The sequence below is a fragment of the Coccinella septempunctata genome, chromosome X, assembly GCF_907165205.1.
Source record: "Coccinella septempunctata chromosome X, icCocSept1.1, whole genome shotgun sequence".
NCBI lineage: Eukaryota > Metazoa > Arthropoda > Insecta > Coleoptera > Coccinellidae > Coccinella > Coccinella septempunctata.
Genome location: NC_058198.1, coordinates 5,264,465 through 5,285,963, shown reverse-complemented (window position 1 = coordinate 5,285,963; position 21,499 = coordinate 5,264,465). Strand labels below are relative to the sequence as shown.

The 21,499-nt window shown below is 38.2% G+C and overlaps 1 protein-coding gene across 17 annotated transcripts in view; it reads right to left on the bottom strand.

The window, feature by feature from the left end:
• Window positions 1-1,188: 1,188 nt before the first annotated feature.
• The window catches only part of LOC123322257 (latrophilin Cirl), a 137,692-nt gene continuing 117,381 nt past the window's right edge, over window positions 1,189-21,499 (bottom strand). For 12 of the 17 annotated variants that reach the window (XM_044910178.1, XM_044910175.1, XM_044910184.1 and 9 more), the window contains 13 exons: window positions 16,697-16,889; window positions 15,478-15,584; window positions 9,315-9,623; window positions 8,407-9,081; window positions 7,748-8,346; window positions 7,521-7,686; window positions 7,248-7,462; window positions 7,084-7,187; window positions 6,783-6,827; window positions 6,454-6,622; window positions 6,186-6,389; window positions 5,491-5,751; window positions 1,189-3,215 (listed from right to left, as the gene is read on the bottom strand). In XM_044910178.1, the coding sequence (XP_044766113.1) occupies window positions 2,496-3,215; window positions 5,491-5,751; window positions 6,186-6,389; window positions 6,454-6,622; window positions 6,783-6,827; window positions 7,084-7,187; window positions 7,248-7,462; window positions 7,521-7,686; window positions 7,748-8,346; window positions 8,407-9,081; window positions 9,315-9,623; window positions 15,478-15,584; window positions 16,697-16,889 (3,767 nt within the window). In that variant the 3' untranslated portion in view covers window positions 1,189-2,495. Of the gene's footprint in view, window positions 3,216-5,490; window positions 5,752-6,040; window positions 6,390-6,453; window positions 6,623-6,782; window positions 6,828-7,083; window positions 7,188-7,247; window positions 7,463-7,520; window positions 7,687-7,747; window positions 8,347-8,406; window positions 9,082-9,314; window positions 9,624-15,477; window positions 15,585-15,724; window positions 15,832-16,696; window positions 16,890-21,499 lie in introns of all 17 variants that reach the window. The other 5 variants (XM_044910182.1, XR_006539109.1, XM_044910189.1 and 2 more) reach the window with 5 other exon arrangements.

The window sequence follows — 21,499 nt, the reverse complement described above, 5'->3', positions numbered from 1 at the left end:
TTTTTTCCAACTACGAATAAAGGAGTAGTCATTTATCGCAAGAAAACAGGAACATTCAATTCGCAGTTCATGGGTACAAAATGAAAAGTTGGATCTAAGATTCACCTCCACCAGTGCAAAGAAAATAATCTTGGGAATACTTACGTGATTTTCCGAAAATTAATATTGTAGGTTATGAAATTTCTTTAACCATCATGCGATTTCTGTGGACATTTTAGGTTTCATTTATACACTTCTACGTTTCTACCTAAAACGAAATGATTTGTTGATGAAATTGAAGTAATTCGATGTTATTGATACCTAGGCGTGCTTTCGTTTGATCATAAGAGTTTCACATCACTTTTTGTGCAGAACGCGAAATTTTTTAGTCAAGTTTTCAACTTTGAATTCATCTAATATTAACTCGACCAACATATTGAAAGAAAAAATTGTTCCCCTGAACCTCGGACTATTTTTTTTCAAATATTCCAATTGAATAGATTAATTAACTTTCTTGCTTTCGCCATATGATAACCTGATTTTTCAGGAAGATTTTCGCTTTAACATTGTCCACAAATACCTTCTCAATATTGTTTGATTCTCAAGAAGAAATAAGGAGTTTCAATGCCATGCCCTATAGCATCATGTTAAGATCAGAGGTCTATATGAAAAACACCTACCTTTTAAGGCCCAAATACGCAACAGTGCACTTTGTTATATCAGAGAGAATATTGGCATTATTAAAAATTTGAATAATTATTTTAGTTCAAGTTTTACTCGTTTCTCGAGGTATAATTTCATTAAAAAAATATTTGTTTTCGAAATATTTACCCTTGAAAACTCTACCAAATAACCGGATTCTCAAGCGTTTCATACTGGAAATAAAGCTTCTTTTTCACAACGACGCGTTCGATTTCTGTTGAGGAGATTTCCATTAATTCGCTGCCAGTACAAGATTATTCCAAAAGAAGAATCTAGGAAACTCCTGAAAAAAATTATAACGAAGGAATTACGATGTTGGTTCAACAAAAAAATTAGCGAAATTGAAAACACGATGAAGTTAACGGAAAATGAAAATTTTCGTTTCATCTACAGCTAGGCTATGAAACAATTATTATTATAAAGTAAAAAAAAATATGAAAATTTCCAATGAGAAAAATTCGGGATTTAAATTATATTCTGAACGGTTATGAATTAATTCTAGAATAGTTGGAGAGTGACAGTAATATTTTTATTTCAAAAATAAATATAATTACAAATTACAAATATGTAAGTAATATCATTACAAAATGATCTATGCCATTCGCTGACTTTTGGATGACAATTAGAAATATTTACTCTTTTTCATTAGTACACTGTATAAACCAATCGAATGAAGAATTCACTATAGTTGATTAATTCCAAGTTCTTTATTTACATAATCCTTCACAGCTTCTCAATTTTTTCATTCACAAGTTGAATAAAACCAATCCGAATCGTATAAATTTCTAACCTGTTTTTATTTCTTATACTATACAAGTACAAATTGGTATACTCCCAATAAAAATAAGTTGAGCTACAAATTTTCTCTTTAGTCAATTTACAACTTTTTAAAATCAGATAATATTTTTCAGTCGATAACTTAAAATTGATTGTAATAAATAAAATATTAAAAATGTTCACATCGATTTATTTTCTCAGGATAGACAGATCACAGAGGGAAATTCGATTCAAAAAATGAAAATAAGTATCGAAACAGAAATTTTCCGAGGAAAATTCAACAACATACAGGGCACTAATGAACGACTTTCTACATTTTTAACAGTTGGGGAAACATTTCACATTTTTTTTTATAACTATTTTTCCAAGATGTGGTATAAATGTACATAAAATTACAGATACTGAGGTGTTACATTCTCCGAACTAATTATCAACATGTATAGTTTCATTTTTAGGAGAAAGAAGACAGAGGTTCGCATGTACACAATTGGAAAATGTTCTTTCTTTATTTACATGTTTGGTGCTGTCTAACTTTACCATTTCTGAAGCGTACAATTGTTACTATTCTGTAGAAACCAACTTCTTCACATAAACGGGAATTGCACAATTAGTTATAACAGAACATTCGGAAACATTATGGGACGTAGCGTTTGAACCGTAATTGGTTCGTCTGGAGCGAGTGTATTTCTAATATACTAAGTAATCAGTTTGCCATATTTGGTAAGCATAATTATGTTTATATACACTAATTAATTATGAGCAAACAAACTTTGTACAATTTAGGATTTTTTTCACTATTGGCAATAAAACATTGAAAAATTAAATAAACAAATTCAAAAACAAGTAGAGATATACATTTGACTCGAATAACTCACATTTAAGTGACATTCGTATTCACATTAAATACCTTTAATAAAATAGTTCATTATAAAATTATCACTTTATTAAATCCTTCTCAAGCTGGGCTCACTATACTATGACCGATAAATAGTTTGATCATGCGTTAATCACAGATATTTACTTGCAAATGGCAGTTTTTAACTCTCACTATAAGGGGGTAAGCCCACAGTCCTCGGATACATGTCGGGTGGTTCTAAATGGCACACTACAGTTTCCCCATCAAGCACGGCAGCCAGAGATCTTGCTGTATCTCCCCGATAGAAATTTGGAGGTCTCATTCGGTAAGCCTCCATGTCAGGTGTGTAACGGTTTAGTTCCTTATGTTTTGGTGTTGCCTCTATGATACTCCTGTCAATTCCTGGACTGCAGGGTATAAGGGGACGGTGATCACCATACGATCTCGATGATTGTCTACTCATATCACTTTGACGCTTCACATCCTCGTCACTCATATCTGATACTTGAATTTCGTTCCTTTCAATCTCCTCGTAAACTGGATCGTCTTCGGGCGCTAGACATCTAGGCATTCGACCGTCATAAATTTCCGTGTAGGTGTGATGATTCCAATTCATCGGCTTGCAAAAATTGCCGTTTTTCCGTCTTTGCCCGTGCACCTGCAACGTTTGCGCTAGCGATATATGTTTGGGATGTTGCAACGTCTCGAGTCTGTGCGCGTAATCCACGTAGCTGGATGGCGTGCCCATTTGCTGACCATCGGCGGACAGGAATGCTTGACGATGTACATCTTTGGCATTGTTAAGTCTAGTATCATTTAGTACACCTTGAGACCTCGGAGAGTCCTCCTGTTCTGATCCACCATGTCCGGAATCCCGACTGTACGATTTAAAAGAAATGTTCTGCAACGGGAAAATCAGTTATAATTTCGAACGTGACGTGGAAGAGCCGAAATGGACCATATAACGATAATATATCTGACTTGTTCTGTTCCACCAAATGGCGGAGAAGAGTGAAGATAAATTAGTAATTGTAGCTTTCTGGGATTGGGAAGTTAGGTATTAAGGCTACGCGAGGCAGACCTCATACTGAGAAAGCAATATCGCAGTAAAGCAAAGTCTTGAGTAATACTTTTCAAAGCAGTGCACTACTTCTTCCACTTCTTGAAAAATTTCACACAAGGTTCATTATTTCCAAAATATCTCCATTTCCAAGTGAGCAAGCATAAAACTACGGAGTTTCCCGGCTCCTGGCAACGCCAATGATTCTAACTTAAGCCTTAACCAGAGCGAAGCTCAAACACGAGCCTTCCAGGACGTTATGTCGGCACGCTAGCCACTGGAGTCAAGCAAACAAACTTCATTACACTCTTGATATAAAATTCTAACGTACCACAACAAGCAACCTGTGAAAATTTTAGGCGGAGTTTTAATTTATTCCCGAACTGTATTCCAAGTGTTAATTAATGAAAATAATGAACTTGAACATGATGCTTGTAGAGAAAGGGCTTGTTCCAAAGTACACACATAAAACAAATCAAGAAAACTGTTTGACCAGGTGTTCAACCAATTCATTAGATGAACATTTTAAGGGAGCGACCTTAAGATCTATTGTGTCCACCATCAGCTCGATCTCCAATTCCAGAGTTCTAATCCCAATATCTGGGATTTCTTCATCCCAGCCCAAAGCATTTGTTTGCGATGCCTTGCAATGGCGAGGAGTTTATTCGTTCTCCCCATAGCAGCTGCACTCATCAGTTTCTGCAAGATCCATACTCTTTAGGTGCTTCCTGAGGCGGCAATGCCCTGCGAGGAATCAAGGAAGGAAGTAAGCATATTCTTGGTTAGATCCAGTTACTTTTCAGATCACCAAGTGTGGAAGTTCCACTTTTTGGAATGATCTAGCATTGGAAGTTTCCGCCAGAGTGTTTCTCTTTTGGTTTTTTCCTTCTCCTAAACTCTTTCTTGTAGGTACATTTTTCTATACCACTTAAAGGTTGCTGGCTTATGAAATGTTTTCGCTCCTCTCCTGGTAAGTCTGTTTTGCTCTTCTCATTTCCTTCGATTCCCGAGTAATCGGGGCAGCTCACTAAACTAAGCTCTTCTTTTCTTCCAAGCATTGCAGTGAATGTTTTTCCGATGCTCGTTTTCTTCATCATCTCGTCCAATTCATTATAACAAACAAATTTTGAGAATGATTCATTTATAGTTTTGATCAAAGTTAAATAGTGTGTCAAGCAACGCTCAAATACTCTTATAGCGATTTTCATTTGATTTCAATTTTTTTTTGAGATCAAAGTGGAGCAAGAAGCTGTAAGGAGTGAAATGTTAGCTTTTGCATATTTGCGAAGCCTTTTTTAACGAAATACAAGCGATTAAACTAATAAAAATTGCTCAAAGAAGAAATCATTAAAAATTATTTTGCTGTGCTTTGTTGCAAAGTTGCAGCGTCCCAAGATAGCTGACAATAAGTTCATTCAATGCTGAATTAAATTCAAATATGTGAAAAATAAGTATGATTCATGCTCTTCATGAAAAGCGCACAAAATGCTCATTAATGTGGGGACCGCTCAAGAACGTCATCCTTTGAACAAAGCATCCCTCCTTTTTAAAAGTGATTCCATGTATACAATGCGTCGAACGAAAAAAATAATCACAAGTTTTCAACATATTCCAATTCTTTGACCATCATGTAATGACTTGAATCATCAAAAACCTATTTCGACAAGTAAACGAATTGATAGTTTGCTAAATCATGCCTCTAATTATGCGATCTCGGAAACTCCCATCAGATTATTTTTATGAATGTACTCCCAAGATAAAATTGAAAACAATTCGCGATAGTCTTAGGGCTTTCGATACTTCAATTTCACAAATTTCAATTAAAATACCAAATTTTCGCTTCGATAGAAATATCCGCAGAAAAATACAATGGGGACAGGTTAAAAGAAATATAGATATTTGATTAGGTTGCGAAGATAAAGTTGAGAATTCTGTTCGTATTAATATCTCAAGCTATATATGTTAGGGCAGAAATTGTTTCATAAGTTTCTGAGGTGCATTCAATAGATCACAGCAAATGTTAGTATGGTCATTTGGCCCAGTTCTAATGCTCTATTATGCAATAAAGTAGAAGAAAGTTAATTCTAAGAAGAAACAAGCACAGACTACTACGCACCTTCCAGTGTAGGGGTTTGTGGAGCGGTCCCCATGAAGAAGCCGATTTAGTCAAGTTGCTTATTACAGGCGAGGAGTTGTTATAGAAATTTCGTATGTAGGGAAGGGTGGAAGTGTTTGGGGCTTCTAAAGGAGGAGACGGGATCGAAGGTGGGGGACGACAGAGTGTAGCAGCCATGGTGCCCGATGTAGATGTGGGCACAGGGGTTTTTGCTACACGATTGACGTTGCTGCAACTGCGCGAATTCCACCCCCGTTGTAACTGTAACAGATTAAGCCTTCACCTGAGTGTTTGCTTGGATTGTACCAAACGGTAAGCATGAAAATAAGCGTTAGTACCAGGTCTTACCACAGATTTTCGTGGGGAGGGAGGGAGACACATGCTAAGAGAGGGGTGCCAATGCACGCACCACCACAGCACCACACAGGAGTTAGTAAAGCGGCCCCAGTTGGAAATTAAGCACTCAGAATTAAAATTTAACGGACACAAAGCTTAAGATGAGATTACAGAACAAAATTTGCCCTTCTAGAGCGATTGCTACTGGCTGTACCTTGTTGCGCCGCATTATGCTGTCGACTGTGGTTGGTAGTGGTGGTACTAGCATTGTTCAGGTCGGTTCTAGTCAGAACCTGAACTAGCGCAGTAGGTCGCGCATTATTAAGATTATTCGAGATGACTATATTGTTGGTACCCACACTAGCTCCATGCGGCGAGTCCGTCGAATGGCTGTGAGAACCAGATGGATTTCCGTTCGATCCAGCGTACAGGCTCGTCCTTCTCTCCTTCGCCATACCAGAGCTACCACTACTGCTACTGGCACCGGCGCCTGATTTTGAGCAACGCAAACATTTTGGCAGCCAAGAGTGTCTCCTTATGAACTTTCTATACTCTTTTCGCACCTAAAGCAACAAAGTAACAGTTAAGAATTGAACAAGTTTACTGGACATATCATCCAAGACTTACCTTCTCATTTTGGACACAATGAAACAGGAATATGAAGAATCCTTGAAGCGAATTCAACGACGCAAAGACATAGGCTACGGCAACCGATTCCTTACTGACGTATAAGAATCCGAATGTCCACGTTAAACCTAACAGGAATACTAGTATAATGGCACCTTTCAGCCATACCCTAAAAAAATCGAATAAATCAGATTCTGCCCTCTGATCAAATATCGTACCATAAATCGACTAAAGCAAACAGAGACTGAAGCATGCAATAAATAGAGAAATCAAACTACAATCTATTGAAAGTTAAGTGCTAATTTCAAGAAGAGACAGAATTATCTTACAAGTTAGCTTGAAATTTGGTTGACAGTGCATTTTCTTCCTTTCCACTACCATAGGATAAGACCGCCATGCAAGAGAGAAGATTAATGTTAGAAATCGACACACTCTGCTCAAAATTTTTTTTTTTAACACCATAACCGATAAATACAACCATACTTATATGTACTCAAAAAATTCCTTTCAAAATTCCAGTCAAAAACCATTCAACACTATAAGAGGATACTTTTAAATGTCGCATGCTAGCGAGTGCAACATTTAATCAATCAAGAATTGTTGAAACTAATAAACTAAACATCTCATTACCTGGTACTGGCCAATCTGGAATGTTCCTTATTCTTAATCGAAACGGAATTGTTTGCGTGGATACACATCTTCACTATCGCTAATGTCAGGAAAACAACATTCAACTGAAACAGAAAATGGTTGAATGAAATTTTGAACTTTTTCGACGATTGTGATTAACTTACACAAAGAACAACAATCACAGGTCCCACAAAACTATAAATAAAGTAATTTTCAGTTTTCAGCCAGCAGAAGTTTTCCGTTCCGTATCCTTGAGGATATATCAGCGCTGAAGTCAAAACTATAATGGTAGGTATACCATATGCGAAGAGATAGTACCACCTTAGTCTGGATTTTTCGGCTTCGAACACCTCTACCAGCATGACATACAGCTGGAATCCTGAAAAATGCCAAAAGTGAAGTTTATCGGGAAATATTTTATTATTTCGACCTCATACCTTCGAAGAACATCCACGCGAATGCGCTCAGGAAGAAGAACTGTAGCGCACCAGCTACAATACTACAGGCTAATTTATTTTCAGTCTGTTCTATCCCAAGCAGAAACAAGAATTCGGCTATCAATAGACACAAACATAGATTACAATGGATGGTGGTGCGATCACTCTGAAATATTCAATATACATATTAGTGTTTCCACGATCGTTTGGTTTAAAGAGAGTCTCACCTTCAATCCTCTGAAGATTTGGAAAGTTATAACAGCTAACACTAAACAGATAATGGATATGATACAACCAACATAAGTTATAATCTGTAGAGCTATCTGGTGGGGAATTGGCAACAGTATAGCTTGAACATCCATAAGCACAGCGAAATTCGTCAAGTGGTTACACTGACATATCGTATGGGTAGTATTCGAGAATTCCACATTGCAACCCTCGTTGGACCAAGTGTTCATGGAATAATCCCAGAAGACGCAGGATGGATTGGTCACGTTCTCCGTATGGATATGTTTAAAGGTCAACGATACAGGTTCCTTCAGTTGGATATGCCTTCCTTTACCCAAACTAGCGCAGATCACTTTGCTGTTCAGAACCTTGCTAACGTTCTTGTTTGCTATTGTGTCCGAATGGTCGGGACGCCACTGTAGAATTTCATCTAAACGATTGAAGGAGGCGAACACTAGTCTTACTAATTCGCCATCACTGTTATCCAACAAAGCCCCTTGCGGAAGAAGTATGGAGTCGTTTTCTGAACTCCAAGGATACCCTCCAGGATATCTCTCCGAGGATATCTGTTTTATCTCTAACACTATCACTGATAACCCTGGAAGGAGGAGAGTGGTTTAGTTTTGTACAAAGGGGATGAAAAGATGGGAAAACTTACGTATATTTTTAACCTGTTGGTCGAAGGTTTTATTACCGATTACGTGGATCACGGTATTCGCCAGGAGGAAAGCGTTTTCCTCGAGACCGATCAGCAGCGATGTAGCGACACGCATCTGTTCCTCGTAACTGAGGTCGGTCCAAGACGGGTGCTGAGAAGCGTCGAGCAGGTTGCTGCTAGTCTTCACGACGTGGTTGAGCATTTCAGTCACGAAAGTTTCGCGTTGAGTGTGATCGGCGAAAGTCAGGATATCCTGGGACATCTTGCGAGTCAGCGTTTTTATGATCTTCGTCGTTATCATCATATCGCCTCCGTACAGCGTCTTGCTACTCGTCACCTGGGCCAAATCGTTGGTGATAGCCAGCAACGGATCCTTGCCGTTCGCGTTCTGGATCCTCTGCTCCAAACTGGTCAACCATACGGACCTGCAAGCGCTCAGATCTGGCGTATCCGGATACCAGGATGGTCCGTTCTCCGTTTCTATACAGCGCCATTTGGCGTAGCCGGTTGTGCCTCCAGGACATGGTTGGATGTTCATGTCTCTGACCCTGGTCCAATTCCAGAATATGGTACGCATGTTCATGGGCGTGCAGTAATCCAGATACTCGGACTTATCGTTCCAAAATGGAAGGACGCTCGGCGATGGTACGTAGGAGTTGGGTATCGTTGATTCGGCTGAAATTTGAGAGATTTTATTTCACAGTTAGAGACTGCCGACCAGCTGGCTAGGTCAATGCAGCAGATAAGGTTCATGACGGCTCAAAATAAGCTGAATCCCATCATACAGCTTTATCTTTAGGTAGGAAAGCCTAAATACTGTGAGAGGACTAAACTACTTCGGTCTGCCGCAGAGAACGTGCACAGCACTCTCGTCATTCCACAATTCTATACTTCATTGAACTACTCACGACTAATCCTCTTCGGTACGAAGGTGGTGTAAGAGATGGTGGTTATTTCCTCCGGTAAAGGATTGAAGTTGTCATTTTTGCCGAACACATCTTCGTCTGGAAGCGGTTGAAGTGGTGGCGGGACTGTAGTCGTGCTGGTAGTTACAGTGCTAGGAATTGTCGAAGTTTTCAACGGTGGCCCCCTGGAACTCTTCGGATTGACCGGTATCACCACCGGCCTCGACGTCGGCTTTATCGTGCTCCACATCGGCGGTTGGGATGTTATGAGCCATGGTGGACTGGGTCGGTTAGTTGTTGTGGTCGTGGTAGCTACGGAGGAAAAAAAAACGATTAAAACCCCCATTCGCCGCATGAAAAGTGTTGGAAAATTTGTCAATAATAATAAGGGACAACCCTTTTCGTCATCACGTCACCCGATGATCGAGCTGATTTTTTGAATAATTTAGGTTGATACCTTGCTGAAGAAAGCTAATTGAAAGATCTCATGTTGTGATAAACGGACCTTAAGTCAGCACGACATGGCGGGATTGTTTGAACAAGAAAATGCTGGAAAATTCACACAGCCGTTTATAATTTCAACGTCAATCGCTTCTAGATTTTTCGAATCTTTCCTAATCTCCTCTGCAAAAACTGAATTTTCCTCGGTTTCCTTAGCTCTCGTTATTGAAACGATTGATTTCAAGATGATAGTTATTGAAATATTGAATATTTCAGGAGGTTCCATTGGCTACCCACTGAACCTGAAATAAAATCAGGAAATTTCATTGAAACCATCCAAAATTCAACTTGTCAGGAAGCACCCTATGGGAATGGGTCTAGCAGAAACTGACCATTGCAGATTCTATGGGGAGGATGATGAAACTCCAAATCACCTGGTGATAGAATGCCTCCCCATCGCGAGCCAACGCAAAAAATGCTTTGGACGAGAGACTTGCAGCACCGTGGAAGTAATCTCCATGAATTTTTGAGTTCATTAGAACTCTGGAACTGGAAGGCGAGCTGTAGACGACATATCGGCACAATAGATCTTAAGGTCGCAGTGAAACATTACCTCCTTAAAAATCTACAATCTAAGATCCAGTTTGGGGAGGTGAATTGGCCACTGAGCTACTGTGATTCAACTCCTTTGGATTTTTTGCTGTGTTATCATATAATGTCGTGCTGGATATCGAAATTGGACAACGAAACCAAAAAATATCGTTGGAAAATGATTCACGACAAATTCAAAAGGAAGCCAACTGATGGTCCACCGAAAAGAAGCATTTCTTCCATAGGCCTATTCTTCAGGAGAAAGAATGAATCGATCGGTCGGTAATGGCCATGGTTCCGTTAACTTGAACATTTCTGAGGGGTCTCGATATCCAAATAGGAGAGGAATTATGAGGAGAGAAAGCCATCGCGATAAATTATAAGCACCGACGGCACTGACTGTTGAACATTTTCACTACAATACAATGCATCCATATAATCTGCATACAATAGCAAATTATTGTTTTTAGGCACTTCGAACTAAATGTTAATAATAATGAATAAATTCGTACACACTGTACTCATCTTCTATTTGTGTGGATGGGTAATTACCTTCACTCTCGCAATGGAAATGCCCCGCAGACGGCCTAACAAAAGACCCATTATTTCCAACGGAGATTGCTATTCCTGACGGATTAAATTATTTCAATTTTCTCACCTCGCATAATGATATGAAATTTAGAGGTCCGTAATACGAAATAATACCAAAAATCCCCTGTCTCAGGACGAAATGCCGCTAAACATGTAATTAGATGAGTAGCTTCGATTTAGAACGCTAGGAGAAATACGTCTTCATTCCGTGGTAGGAATTCCACAGTTGCCACCTTTGGTTCATGACATGAGGTGAACGTACACACAAAAGTAACGGATGCCATCGCATGTACCTGAGGACCGCCTCCTACCCGTGGTGTTACAGCTCTTAAAAAACCCGTCAAGTGCGAGTAGAATTCACATTCAAACGAAGAGGGTATCCATTTCACAATATACAACAATCTTCTGTATTCAGCAACAGATTTTTTTCACCTCTCCTTCATTTTTATTATCGATATCGTTACGACGTTGAGAAGTTCTTTTTTTTTCCATTATCTACTCGGAGATTGGAAAACTACGAATTACATTAAGTTTTGCCCATTTATCCAAAGTAATTTTTCGATAAATCAACAACAACAACAAGAATTCGCATGATGAACAGAACCCACAATGTTCAATCAGTTTAATGACGTTGAAAGGGGAACAAACAGAATGACAAATTACGAGACATTTTCAGAGGATATCCAACAGTTGAATTATTAATTATCAATCAGCTGCATTAAAGTCCTGCCACTATAAAAAGTCGTTAAATAATTAGTGCGTCAACGATGTTTACCTATAAAATAGTAATCGAAACGAGTAATATTATTCTGAAGAATTATCGATTACGATGAAGAACACTGGAGAATTAATCATAAAATATGAACCGTCCATTAACATCTGAAATTATTGATTTCCATTTTTTCTGTAATTTTTCCTGAGAAAGAAGGTTGACGCGAGTAATTTCACTTCTTTAAAAATCGCCGGGAAAAATTCAAAAGAAGAAAATAGGAATGAACTGAAGCATAGTGACGTTGAACGAATTTCTGTTAGACTCATTCGTACCCCTAATGTGTATTTTTCACCCACCCTGTATAATGAAAACGAATGGGAAGGTCCAAGATGAAGCCAGGTGCTCTCATAAACCTACGAAGGTATAAGATTTGGGGCAGAAGTTGTCTCCGTTTGAGAAACATCGAAAGGTGTGTCTAGTTTCTGTGACAGATCGCAGTGCATTAAATTGAATTTCATGGTAAAGGTGGATTCATTGCAAACCCATTCCAGACGACAAGACTGCACTTTCATAACGTATTTATGACGTGTCAGCGAAGTATTTCGAACAAGTTTCACTGGTGTAATATGGTGGAAATTCATAATCGATTCATTAACAATGTCTATAAATTTTCAATGAACCAGTTATCGTAGTCGCAAGTACTTCCAGAGATCGGGGTTCGTCTTGCTGTTAACTGGTTTCGGCGACAATTTGCGTCTTGTAAAATCGAAGAAGTTAAACACGTTTTCACGTGTTTATACTACGGTTATTGCCAAATTGAATCGTCTCTCTTTCGGGTATCAACCACGAAAAGGAACGTAATGAATCATTTGCATTTTATTGCTTCATGATTACACCGCTCAGGTATACCAATTTCGACCGAAAACGGGAATATTCCAAGCTCCGCTGCGCCTGCTCGCAGTGGTACACATCGATGAATAGCGTTCTTGGAACTAATCCGAGGTGTTTCTCTAATAATACATAAGAAGCTTTAAAATATGATTCACTTCTTCGCTGCAACAGCTTATGCTATACAATAACCCGTGTCAAATTCAACAGTCCCTAGAGGTAATATACAGGATGTCTCAACTGGAACTCTTTGTAACTAGTCACACACAACATAATTTCTTTGAAACCCAACCGACCTGTCCATATTTGTTTGAAGGGAGGCATGTTTTGTTTTGATGAGCATTGTTCATCCCTCAAGCGTCCTAAGATACCCATCATATTTGGATTCAAAAAAAAATTACCGAAAGTTCTTAAGGACATTTTTGGTACTATTGGGTAACTGTCCAACTTGCATAGCATTTTGGTTTCTTCGAGACAGCATCGAAGAAATGTAAAAGGTAAGAAAGATTCTAGGAAAATACATAAACCTCCTAATTTTAACTTCAATAAATATTGAGGGTCGTTATACCTTATTTTACTGTTTTCCGTTTCTTTTTCTGTGTTTTGAAGTACGCAATAATCGATCTATCACCAACACAGAGAAATTGTGGATCATGTTTTTAATTTTCAATTGTGATCAATTTTTTTTACCTCCATCCTCGACAAAATACTATCCAATCGAGTGAGTGTTAATGAACAATTATCCAAAAACATTGCGCTCTTATATACCAATTGCTGGAATCAAATGAAATCGTCTATTAGTTCAAATCTATCCGTATGATTACAGCACTTCCCTCCACCATTTTCTTCGTTATATTACCATCGTGGCTCGTAAGAGCTGGCCGGAATCGTACTTATCACATCTACTCGCACACCAGAAGAGAATATAATGACGTAAAAATTTTCCTACTGCAATTTAAGTTGCAGTAATTCCGTCTTGATTAGACCAATTGCACGTTTTATTTCACCATTTTCTAAATGACTTATACACGTATGAGTGGTTGTACTTTCATCGCGTTTTAATGAACGTCAATTTCGCGAATGGAAACGAAGCCTAAAGAACTTCACGCATACTTCGAAATAAATCGAATTCAAATTCAGTGCACCATGAAATATGAATTCTTTGGAACGTTATTTAATAAAATTTATCCCTCAATTTTTGCCCCTGAATCTCGTCCATTCAATAAGACGAAAGAGCATCTTTTGAATGGCCTCCCAGATCTACAGATTGTTATCCTCCTAGGTTTTTGAGGGGGGCTGGGCTGCATTGCAGTGCGACCTCTGATTCCTCATTCCCTCATCACCTGTACCTTTCCTGGATATCCTTAGAGCAGCCTCATGGGCTAATCTACTACAAGAAGAGGAGCTGTGAGATCAATAATGATCTCCATTGCCCAAGGTTCCATTGATGCAAACGTTATAATATCAAGCAGGTCAGAATAATAATAAAAAAACTACCATTTTTCATCCAGAGCATCAGCTAGGCGACCCATGCTTCCATCTCACCGGGCAGACAAACATAAAGAAGAAAAAGTGAACCTTTTCTGAATTTTCTAGTTTTCATGAACAACTCCAATCACCTGTTGGCGCCTGCATACTTTCGACAGCATTCAACATATCCGAAATAAAGACTGAAAAATGTTCGGGGAAGGCTAAAAATCCGTATACATTCATTCATCTTTTCTTCGTTGTAATTCATGGACTGTAAACGCGTCCTCATGCCTTTTATGCGAGCGAAGGCTCGAATAAAAAGGGGGGTTTCTAGTTTTCAATCCAGTCAAACTCCGAAAGACATCAGTCGGGATCTAATTAACGAATTGACGCCATCCAGATGAAATAGACGAAAAAGGGGGGTGAGGAAGAGAGAGGGAGAAAAAGCCGCCCTTCAAAATAACTTCCGAGTAAATCACTACGAGATTCCTCGCTCTCGCTCGCTCAACTTCTTTCGGTGTACCGGTCATAGGGGATGAATAAAAAACAGTGACCCTCTTTTCCCATCAATAGTTGTTTAAATCGTTCGTGCAGGGGGGTGGGAAGGGAGAAAGAAAATCATTTCTTTCGAGCATGATTTTGGCACGGAACAGTGCAAACGGCGATACTGGCAAAGGATGAAAGAGACAATGAGAACACAGTTTGGAATTGGAAATTCCGTTGGAACTTTATTTACGTTCTGAACAACTGAATTTCTCCTCCAAATAGAACTGTACTTTTTCATGAAATCTAAGAGCCGTAGGGAATTTTAATCGATTACGTCTTTATTTTATTCTGAGAGCAATCCTCCCTTCTGACTGCGAGAAGTTTTATTGGTTACGTTTAAAATGAACGTAGTATGCATGTAAGAATTCTCCCGGAGAGATGGAGTTCTTTGGAACGTTTCACGAAAAGAAACGTTCGAGAGCTTCTCCTGAATAGATTTGCGGTATTTGTAAAGCCTAAAATGTTTACACCAAGTTTCCCTGAACACAATTTTGATGACTTTCGGAATAAAACCGATCCTAATCAAAACGGAAGATAATATGAATAATGAATTTCCAAATATTTTGTACGATCATCTTTCACTACATTTATTTTCGCCGAAAACATTTTATTTTCAACTGCCTCCTTCCCCAAAGAAAAAACCTCTACACTTATTTTACGATGGCTGCCTTTTCCCTTAGGCATATCTTGAGATCAATATTTTCAGGGGATAAACGTCTTGGTTTCGAGAAAACTTTGTTTTTATTCGATTATCTGACCCCATCAAGCGTAATCCAGCACGTAACCTAGCGATGGTGGACTTTTTATCGAAAAAATGTCCCAAACCAGAAGAAAAGCTGAGTTGCACTGTCATTAATTATTATCATTATAATCTCCGAAATGTGTTGAACTTCGCGAATATATTCTCGCATGTTTTATGTAACTTACCAGGTAGACATTGATAATGGGCCTCCAAGTACTTATGCGTTCCTGGACAAGGATCTCCAAACATACTAGTGGAGGCTGGTATGCTACAGTTTTGATTTTGCGTACACCTGAATGAAATCAATGAGTTGAAACAAGGAATTCGAATACAAACAATATCCTTCCTCGTTTCCGGCAACATTGTATGTTATATGAACTCAAAAAAGAAAGCAAGCAGAAAAAAAAAGAAAAAAACATTAAATAAACTAACCCTCGCAATTATAATGAACTTCTAAATATTTAGGAGTGCCAGGGCATGGATCATCGTTGAAAACGCTACAGTTTATCGGTATTGTACAGTTTTGCCTGTTAGCGCATCTGAAAATGAAACTTTATTTTAAAGAAGAACTTTTGAGGCATTTGTAGGCACAAAGAAGCTGAAAAATCTCCAGGAAAAAAGCGGCACTTTCGGATGTGAGAAAGATTCAAGAAGGAACACATATTAATTATAGATCAGTTATGAATTGAACATGCTGTTAATCCGAAATCAGTTATCGGAAGATTCTCAGTAGTTCAAACAATCAACCATAACAAAAAAAGCTCTGTAACGTTTGCAACAAAAGCACGCCCCCATAGAAACGGAACACAATGTGTTGTAACTCGTATAACATACACTGTTGACAGAAACGTGGAATGAGCGAACACAAAAAAAGCATTATACACGGTAATCAGCCGACTCGCATTGTTCGAAAATATTCAATAAATTGAAAATTCATGAAAAATTCGAGATTCATTTCACCTCGAAACGTTAATTTCTGATTCGAATGAAAACGAAGAAATCATGTTGATGATCTCGACAAAATTTGAACATACGAAACAGTTAGTCACAAATGAAATCATGTTAGTCACAAACGCAATCGAGTGCAGAATATTATCGGAAATTCCGTGAACATTTTCCGATGATATTCCCACTCGATTTGAGTATGATGAAATAGAATAAAAATCGCAGTTCAGAATTCTTCAATTATTTGAAATTTACGAAGAATTATCAACTGTGGTTTGGTGTGATCGAATAATAAGCTTGTCGATATGAAAATGGCTGGATTAAGCGAATATTTGATGATATGAAATAACAGAGCTTCTATGGAAACGAATTTCCACGAGTTGAATCAACAAATTTTCACTATTTCCCAAAGCCATATTTGTTCAACATTCATTTTTTAATATTAAATTTACAACATACCTGCCATGAAGAACCCTCAGAGATTTAGGCGACATACAATTAACACTCCAGTCCGTATGTCCATGGTCGTTGCAGATGGCTATCGAGAATCTACCATAATTCGCCCTGATCAACTTTATCAGTTCACCATCCTTACATTCTATCTTCAGAATTTTCCCCTCACATGCGTAAGCCGTCTCATATCGATACGATCCTGAAATAATGAAAAAAGGTCCTGATGAATAAATATGAAAGAAGAAAATGGAAAAAAGATGGTTGGTTTTTTTTCAATCCGAAAACGATTCGGGAAAGTTCAATTTAGGTACGATTCTGAAATGACTATGAAAGAAGAAAAAAGTTTATTTTTTTTCAATCCTGATTTCCCAACAGGATGTGGGAATGTTCCAGAGTGGTTCTATGATTTTTATTTGTTGCCCGATTCCAAAGGTTGAATATAGCACGTCAAAGTAGAGAGTATGGAGAGTAGAGAGAAGGAGAACGATCGCTGCTTTGAGACCACAGATTTTTTGTCCCCTAAAATATGTACCAATAGTAGTAGTTCATGCTTTTGCCAACAGGCGCGCTGGCCATCACGAGAGTGCAAAATTTTGTTTACACAAATCAAATTGTAGTTGGCTCGTTGGCTGAGTGAACTGTTTCCCTGGTGACAGATGATAGGAATATTATTATTGTCGATTTTTGATAAGAGAACAACATATGACCATGGTGAAATGTTGAAGCGTGCGCTAGTATAAGAGTGTTTTGGCATCGGAAAGAAAAGGAGAAGAGATAAAATTTCCGAGAGCATTTTTGAGAGAAAATTGGAAAAAACCTTATCTCAAGAATCAACTCCCAATCAATTTGTGTGTCAAGAGCACTTTTGCGATGAAGATATCAAAAAGATGATGGATTCATTATAAACGAAATCGAAATTGTCATCCCTCGTGAGAAGTGGACTCTTCTGAATTAGAATATTTAACCAATAAAACTACATGGTTCAGAAGTAAATATTCTTGAAGAATTTTGTTGGCATAACATAATATATGGTTTATATCGGTTCTCAGCTGAGTATTGGCAAAAGAATCTACTCTAATACCTAAGTGATAAATCTGAGACTGCTACCTTTTGTTGTCTTGATGTGTACTGCTCCTCACTACGGATTTATATAATTTTGAAGATTAGTAAACCAACTAACATAGCTGCTTTCAATAAACAATGATAAACAAAAGTAGGTACAATTTTTTTGAACAGTGATTTCTTTTGAATTTCATTGATTTCGACTTGCATTTTATTGCATATAATTCAGAGAACTCATATTCAATATAGATTTGAAGAAAGGTATTTGAAAAATCATCAGAAAAACCACGATGACACATAACCTTAAATAAAATGAAGGCTGTTCATTTCAAATTGACGCTTGAATCCCCACTCCTTATCGATACCCGTTGTAATCGCAGTGACACCTATTTTCCCCGTTTTTGGAGACACATTTTTAGTACGGCGATCGTTCTCCTTCTCTCTACTCTCCATAGTAGAGAGTGTGGATAATTACCCACGGCAGCGGAAGAAAACAAAGTAAAAGAGTGAAAACGGTGAAGATCTTCCAGCTCTATCATCTCATTCGCTCAACAAATCGAATAACTACGCAATTAGCTGTTGGGATCTCCTTCCTCTTCTACGCCGTAGTTGTTATCTCCCAGTACCAACACACCATTATTTGATGCCAATTCGTAAATTCGCATTGTGGAAAATTGAATTCCATTCCGGTTTGAAATTGAACTTTCCATCTGATTGATTCCTCTCGAATATCAAATATAGAATCATGGTTCCGAACTATCCGATAACGTTCGTGATCTAAGTAAAAGCGAGTCGTATGCTTCTTCTTCTCCTTTTTTTTTCTTTGCCAATATCGAATAGGTGCCGTGAAACATTGGAGATCGATTTAATCTAGAGACAAGAGGAGGAAGGAACCGTTTCAAGAAATCACTAATCCCTTCCTGCAGATTTCACCCCTCAATGATACGATTCAAAATATGATTTTCTGACAGCACCATCTAAAGATGAGAATTTACTTCCAGGCTATTGGAATCGAGTTTTATAATTCCCGAAGTTGTTCAACGCCACCCAAGGGAGCCTTTCCCTTAATCGGTTGTCTGTTCTGGACCTCGAGGATATTTCTTTTTCGGGAATCCCTCACAATCGATACAGAGCATCGTGCAGTTCAACGAAAATTCTGTTTAATGAAATTCTTTCACGCTGCCATGAAGTGTTTCAGGGCTAAGCATTAATTCTGGGACACCCTGTACAGGGTAACCCACATTCGTTGTCCAGTGAAGGGATCTCGGAAACTGGAAGAGCTTGCGCAAACCAGTAGGCAACTTTTCGAGCTCTCTTTCAGAGAAATAAAGAATGGTGAAAACCGTAGCCTCCTACGATGCTTTGTTAACAAAAATTCAGATTTTGACGATACCGAAAAAAAGATATCTTTTAGATTTCGAAGTATGAAGCAAAGTTGTATTTTTATGGGTTAATTCGTTTGTCATCTCAAAAATGAAGCATCTTAGGAAGCTACAATTTTTACCATTCTTTCTTTCTCTGATGAAGAGCTCGGAAAGGTGGCATCTGTTTGCTGTAGCTCAACTAGTTTCCGAGATCTCTTCACTAGAGATCGAATTTGGCACACCCTGTACTTGGAGTAAACTTCTGAAAAGGGCAAATCGAAAGGAGAAACCAGCATGGTACTCGGCGTTTTACCCAAATTCATAGATGAACCGCCAGGTTTTTCGAGCCTGGATTGGTTTTTTCAAATCTACATAACTAGAAACGAAAATTGTGAATATTCGAGGGGGGTTTTCCCATGGCGAACCTTCACATCATATTTATAATTGGGGTATGATAAATTCGAAATGAAAAGTCCGAATTTGGTAGATGAAAACTATGAATATAAATAAGGATGTCACCCCAATCTGTCAGTGGACGTTGAATTTGATCGTTATCAACCTGAAAAATCGTCCCAGCCACCGTAACAATCCTACAGTTTGCGCTGATGGTGGAGATAGCGCCGCACATCGACAAACAAAAACAAACCATGCGTTTAATTCCTATCAAAACTGTTTAAAATGCCATAGAACTAACACCAAATTAGTCGCTTTATATTTGATTAACCAAATTCATTCGACATTCGTTATTGTTAGTTTTATTCCGTAATTGGGCAGATGCGGAAGAACCTCAAACATTTGCAATTTCGGTTGTTGGGATTCCGCCAGCGTGAGATGAACACGTTAGCTCGGAAATAAATCCACAAGGGAATCGTTCTGTTGAACTGCTCATTTCATATGTGACAACACCTATTTTGATCGTTCGAGAATTTTGAGATGCTGATCACATATTCTTCCACAAAAAAGATGCATCGAGTTTCCTACGCTTGAATCTTATACGAGAAAATACTGTTGTTGGTGAAAATTTTTTGGACTCCCAACAATCAGGTCAAGTCGTGGATGATTTCGAGTACTTCCACAGAAATCCGCATCAGGTTGAGCAATGTAATTTGCATCGAGTTAGTGAAACACACGTTCTCCGCAGAAAGACCATGAAACCAGAAAATTGATCTTGTAATTTATTAATTCATTATTTATGAATTTACGCGCACACCTCTGTAGTAACGCTCGTTAATATAAATTTAAGTAACTGATTCATTGCAAATTACTATGCAAATTTTTCCTAGGAAAGGTCATTCCTTCTATGTGTAGGTACGAAATTATTATAGACGATTAACGATCGGCCTTGGCATGAATCAGAAATATCTTCTATTATTATTCGCTCATATATCTTGGAAAACCATTCATGCACTCTTGATAACAATCAGATTCATGATTTTTACCCCTATGTTCAGGCGAGGAATTCGATGTGCAAATAGTGAAAGATAATCTTGCGTCGTTTTTAGCGGGAATTAGCTATGAACAATCCAGTACTCTGGGACACGAAAAAAGGTATGTACAGCCATAAATGCTGAATCTCAAATGGAATACAAAAAACTGACATTGCTGATTGCTCAAATCATGAAATCGGAACAAGAGAACTAATACGATTGCTGCCTTTGGTAGCTATAAATCGTGGTTTACTCTCGAGTTTATGCTCGATTCAAGAACAATTCTAGAATGCACTTCGAATACATTTTTTATTGAAGCGAGCTCAAGACCTGATCGAAGAAGTTGACGGAAACTCATACCAATTTTCCAAAACAGTGTTTTCTTACAACGCTAAAAATTTTTCTAAAGTTCTGCCGCTTATACAGTGTGAGTTTTTAACTCGTACATATATTTCAACAGTTGAGGTCAAAAGTAACACAAAATCAGGTCAATCGGCAAATTCTCCTGAGGTCCATTATCGGTATAATAAACCGGAAGTATTAGGAATGCGATGTATGGAAGTGAATCAAAGCAAAGGCCTAAAAACATTTTTTTCTCGTAACAATCGTCGAAAACTCGATGCCAGTAACTAACTATACACGTACGGAATCTCAAATTACCCAGAAGTAATGCGGTTGCCGTATCATCTCCAGGAAATCGCGTTATTGTGTGAAAAATATTCGAAAAATATGTATCATCATAATAGCGGGAGATGCGAAAAGATTGCTCCCCCTATGGTGTGTAATTACACGTGGCTTAATTCCTTTTGTCGGCGGTCAGATGAAAGATTGAAAAAAGGGATAGCCGAACCCTCGTTACTCTAGAATCTACCAAGGCAACCATAAAACCGGAGCGTGTTCGACAAACATACACTCAGCGACATTAAAAGTATAAAGCTAATAAAATAAAATGAGGA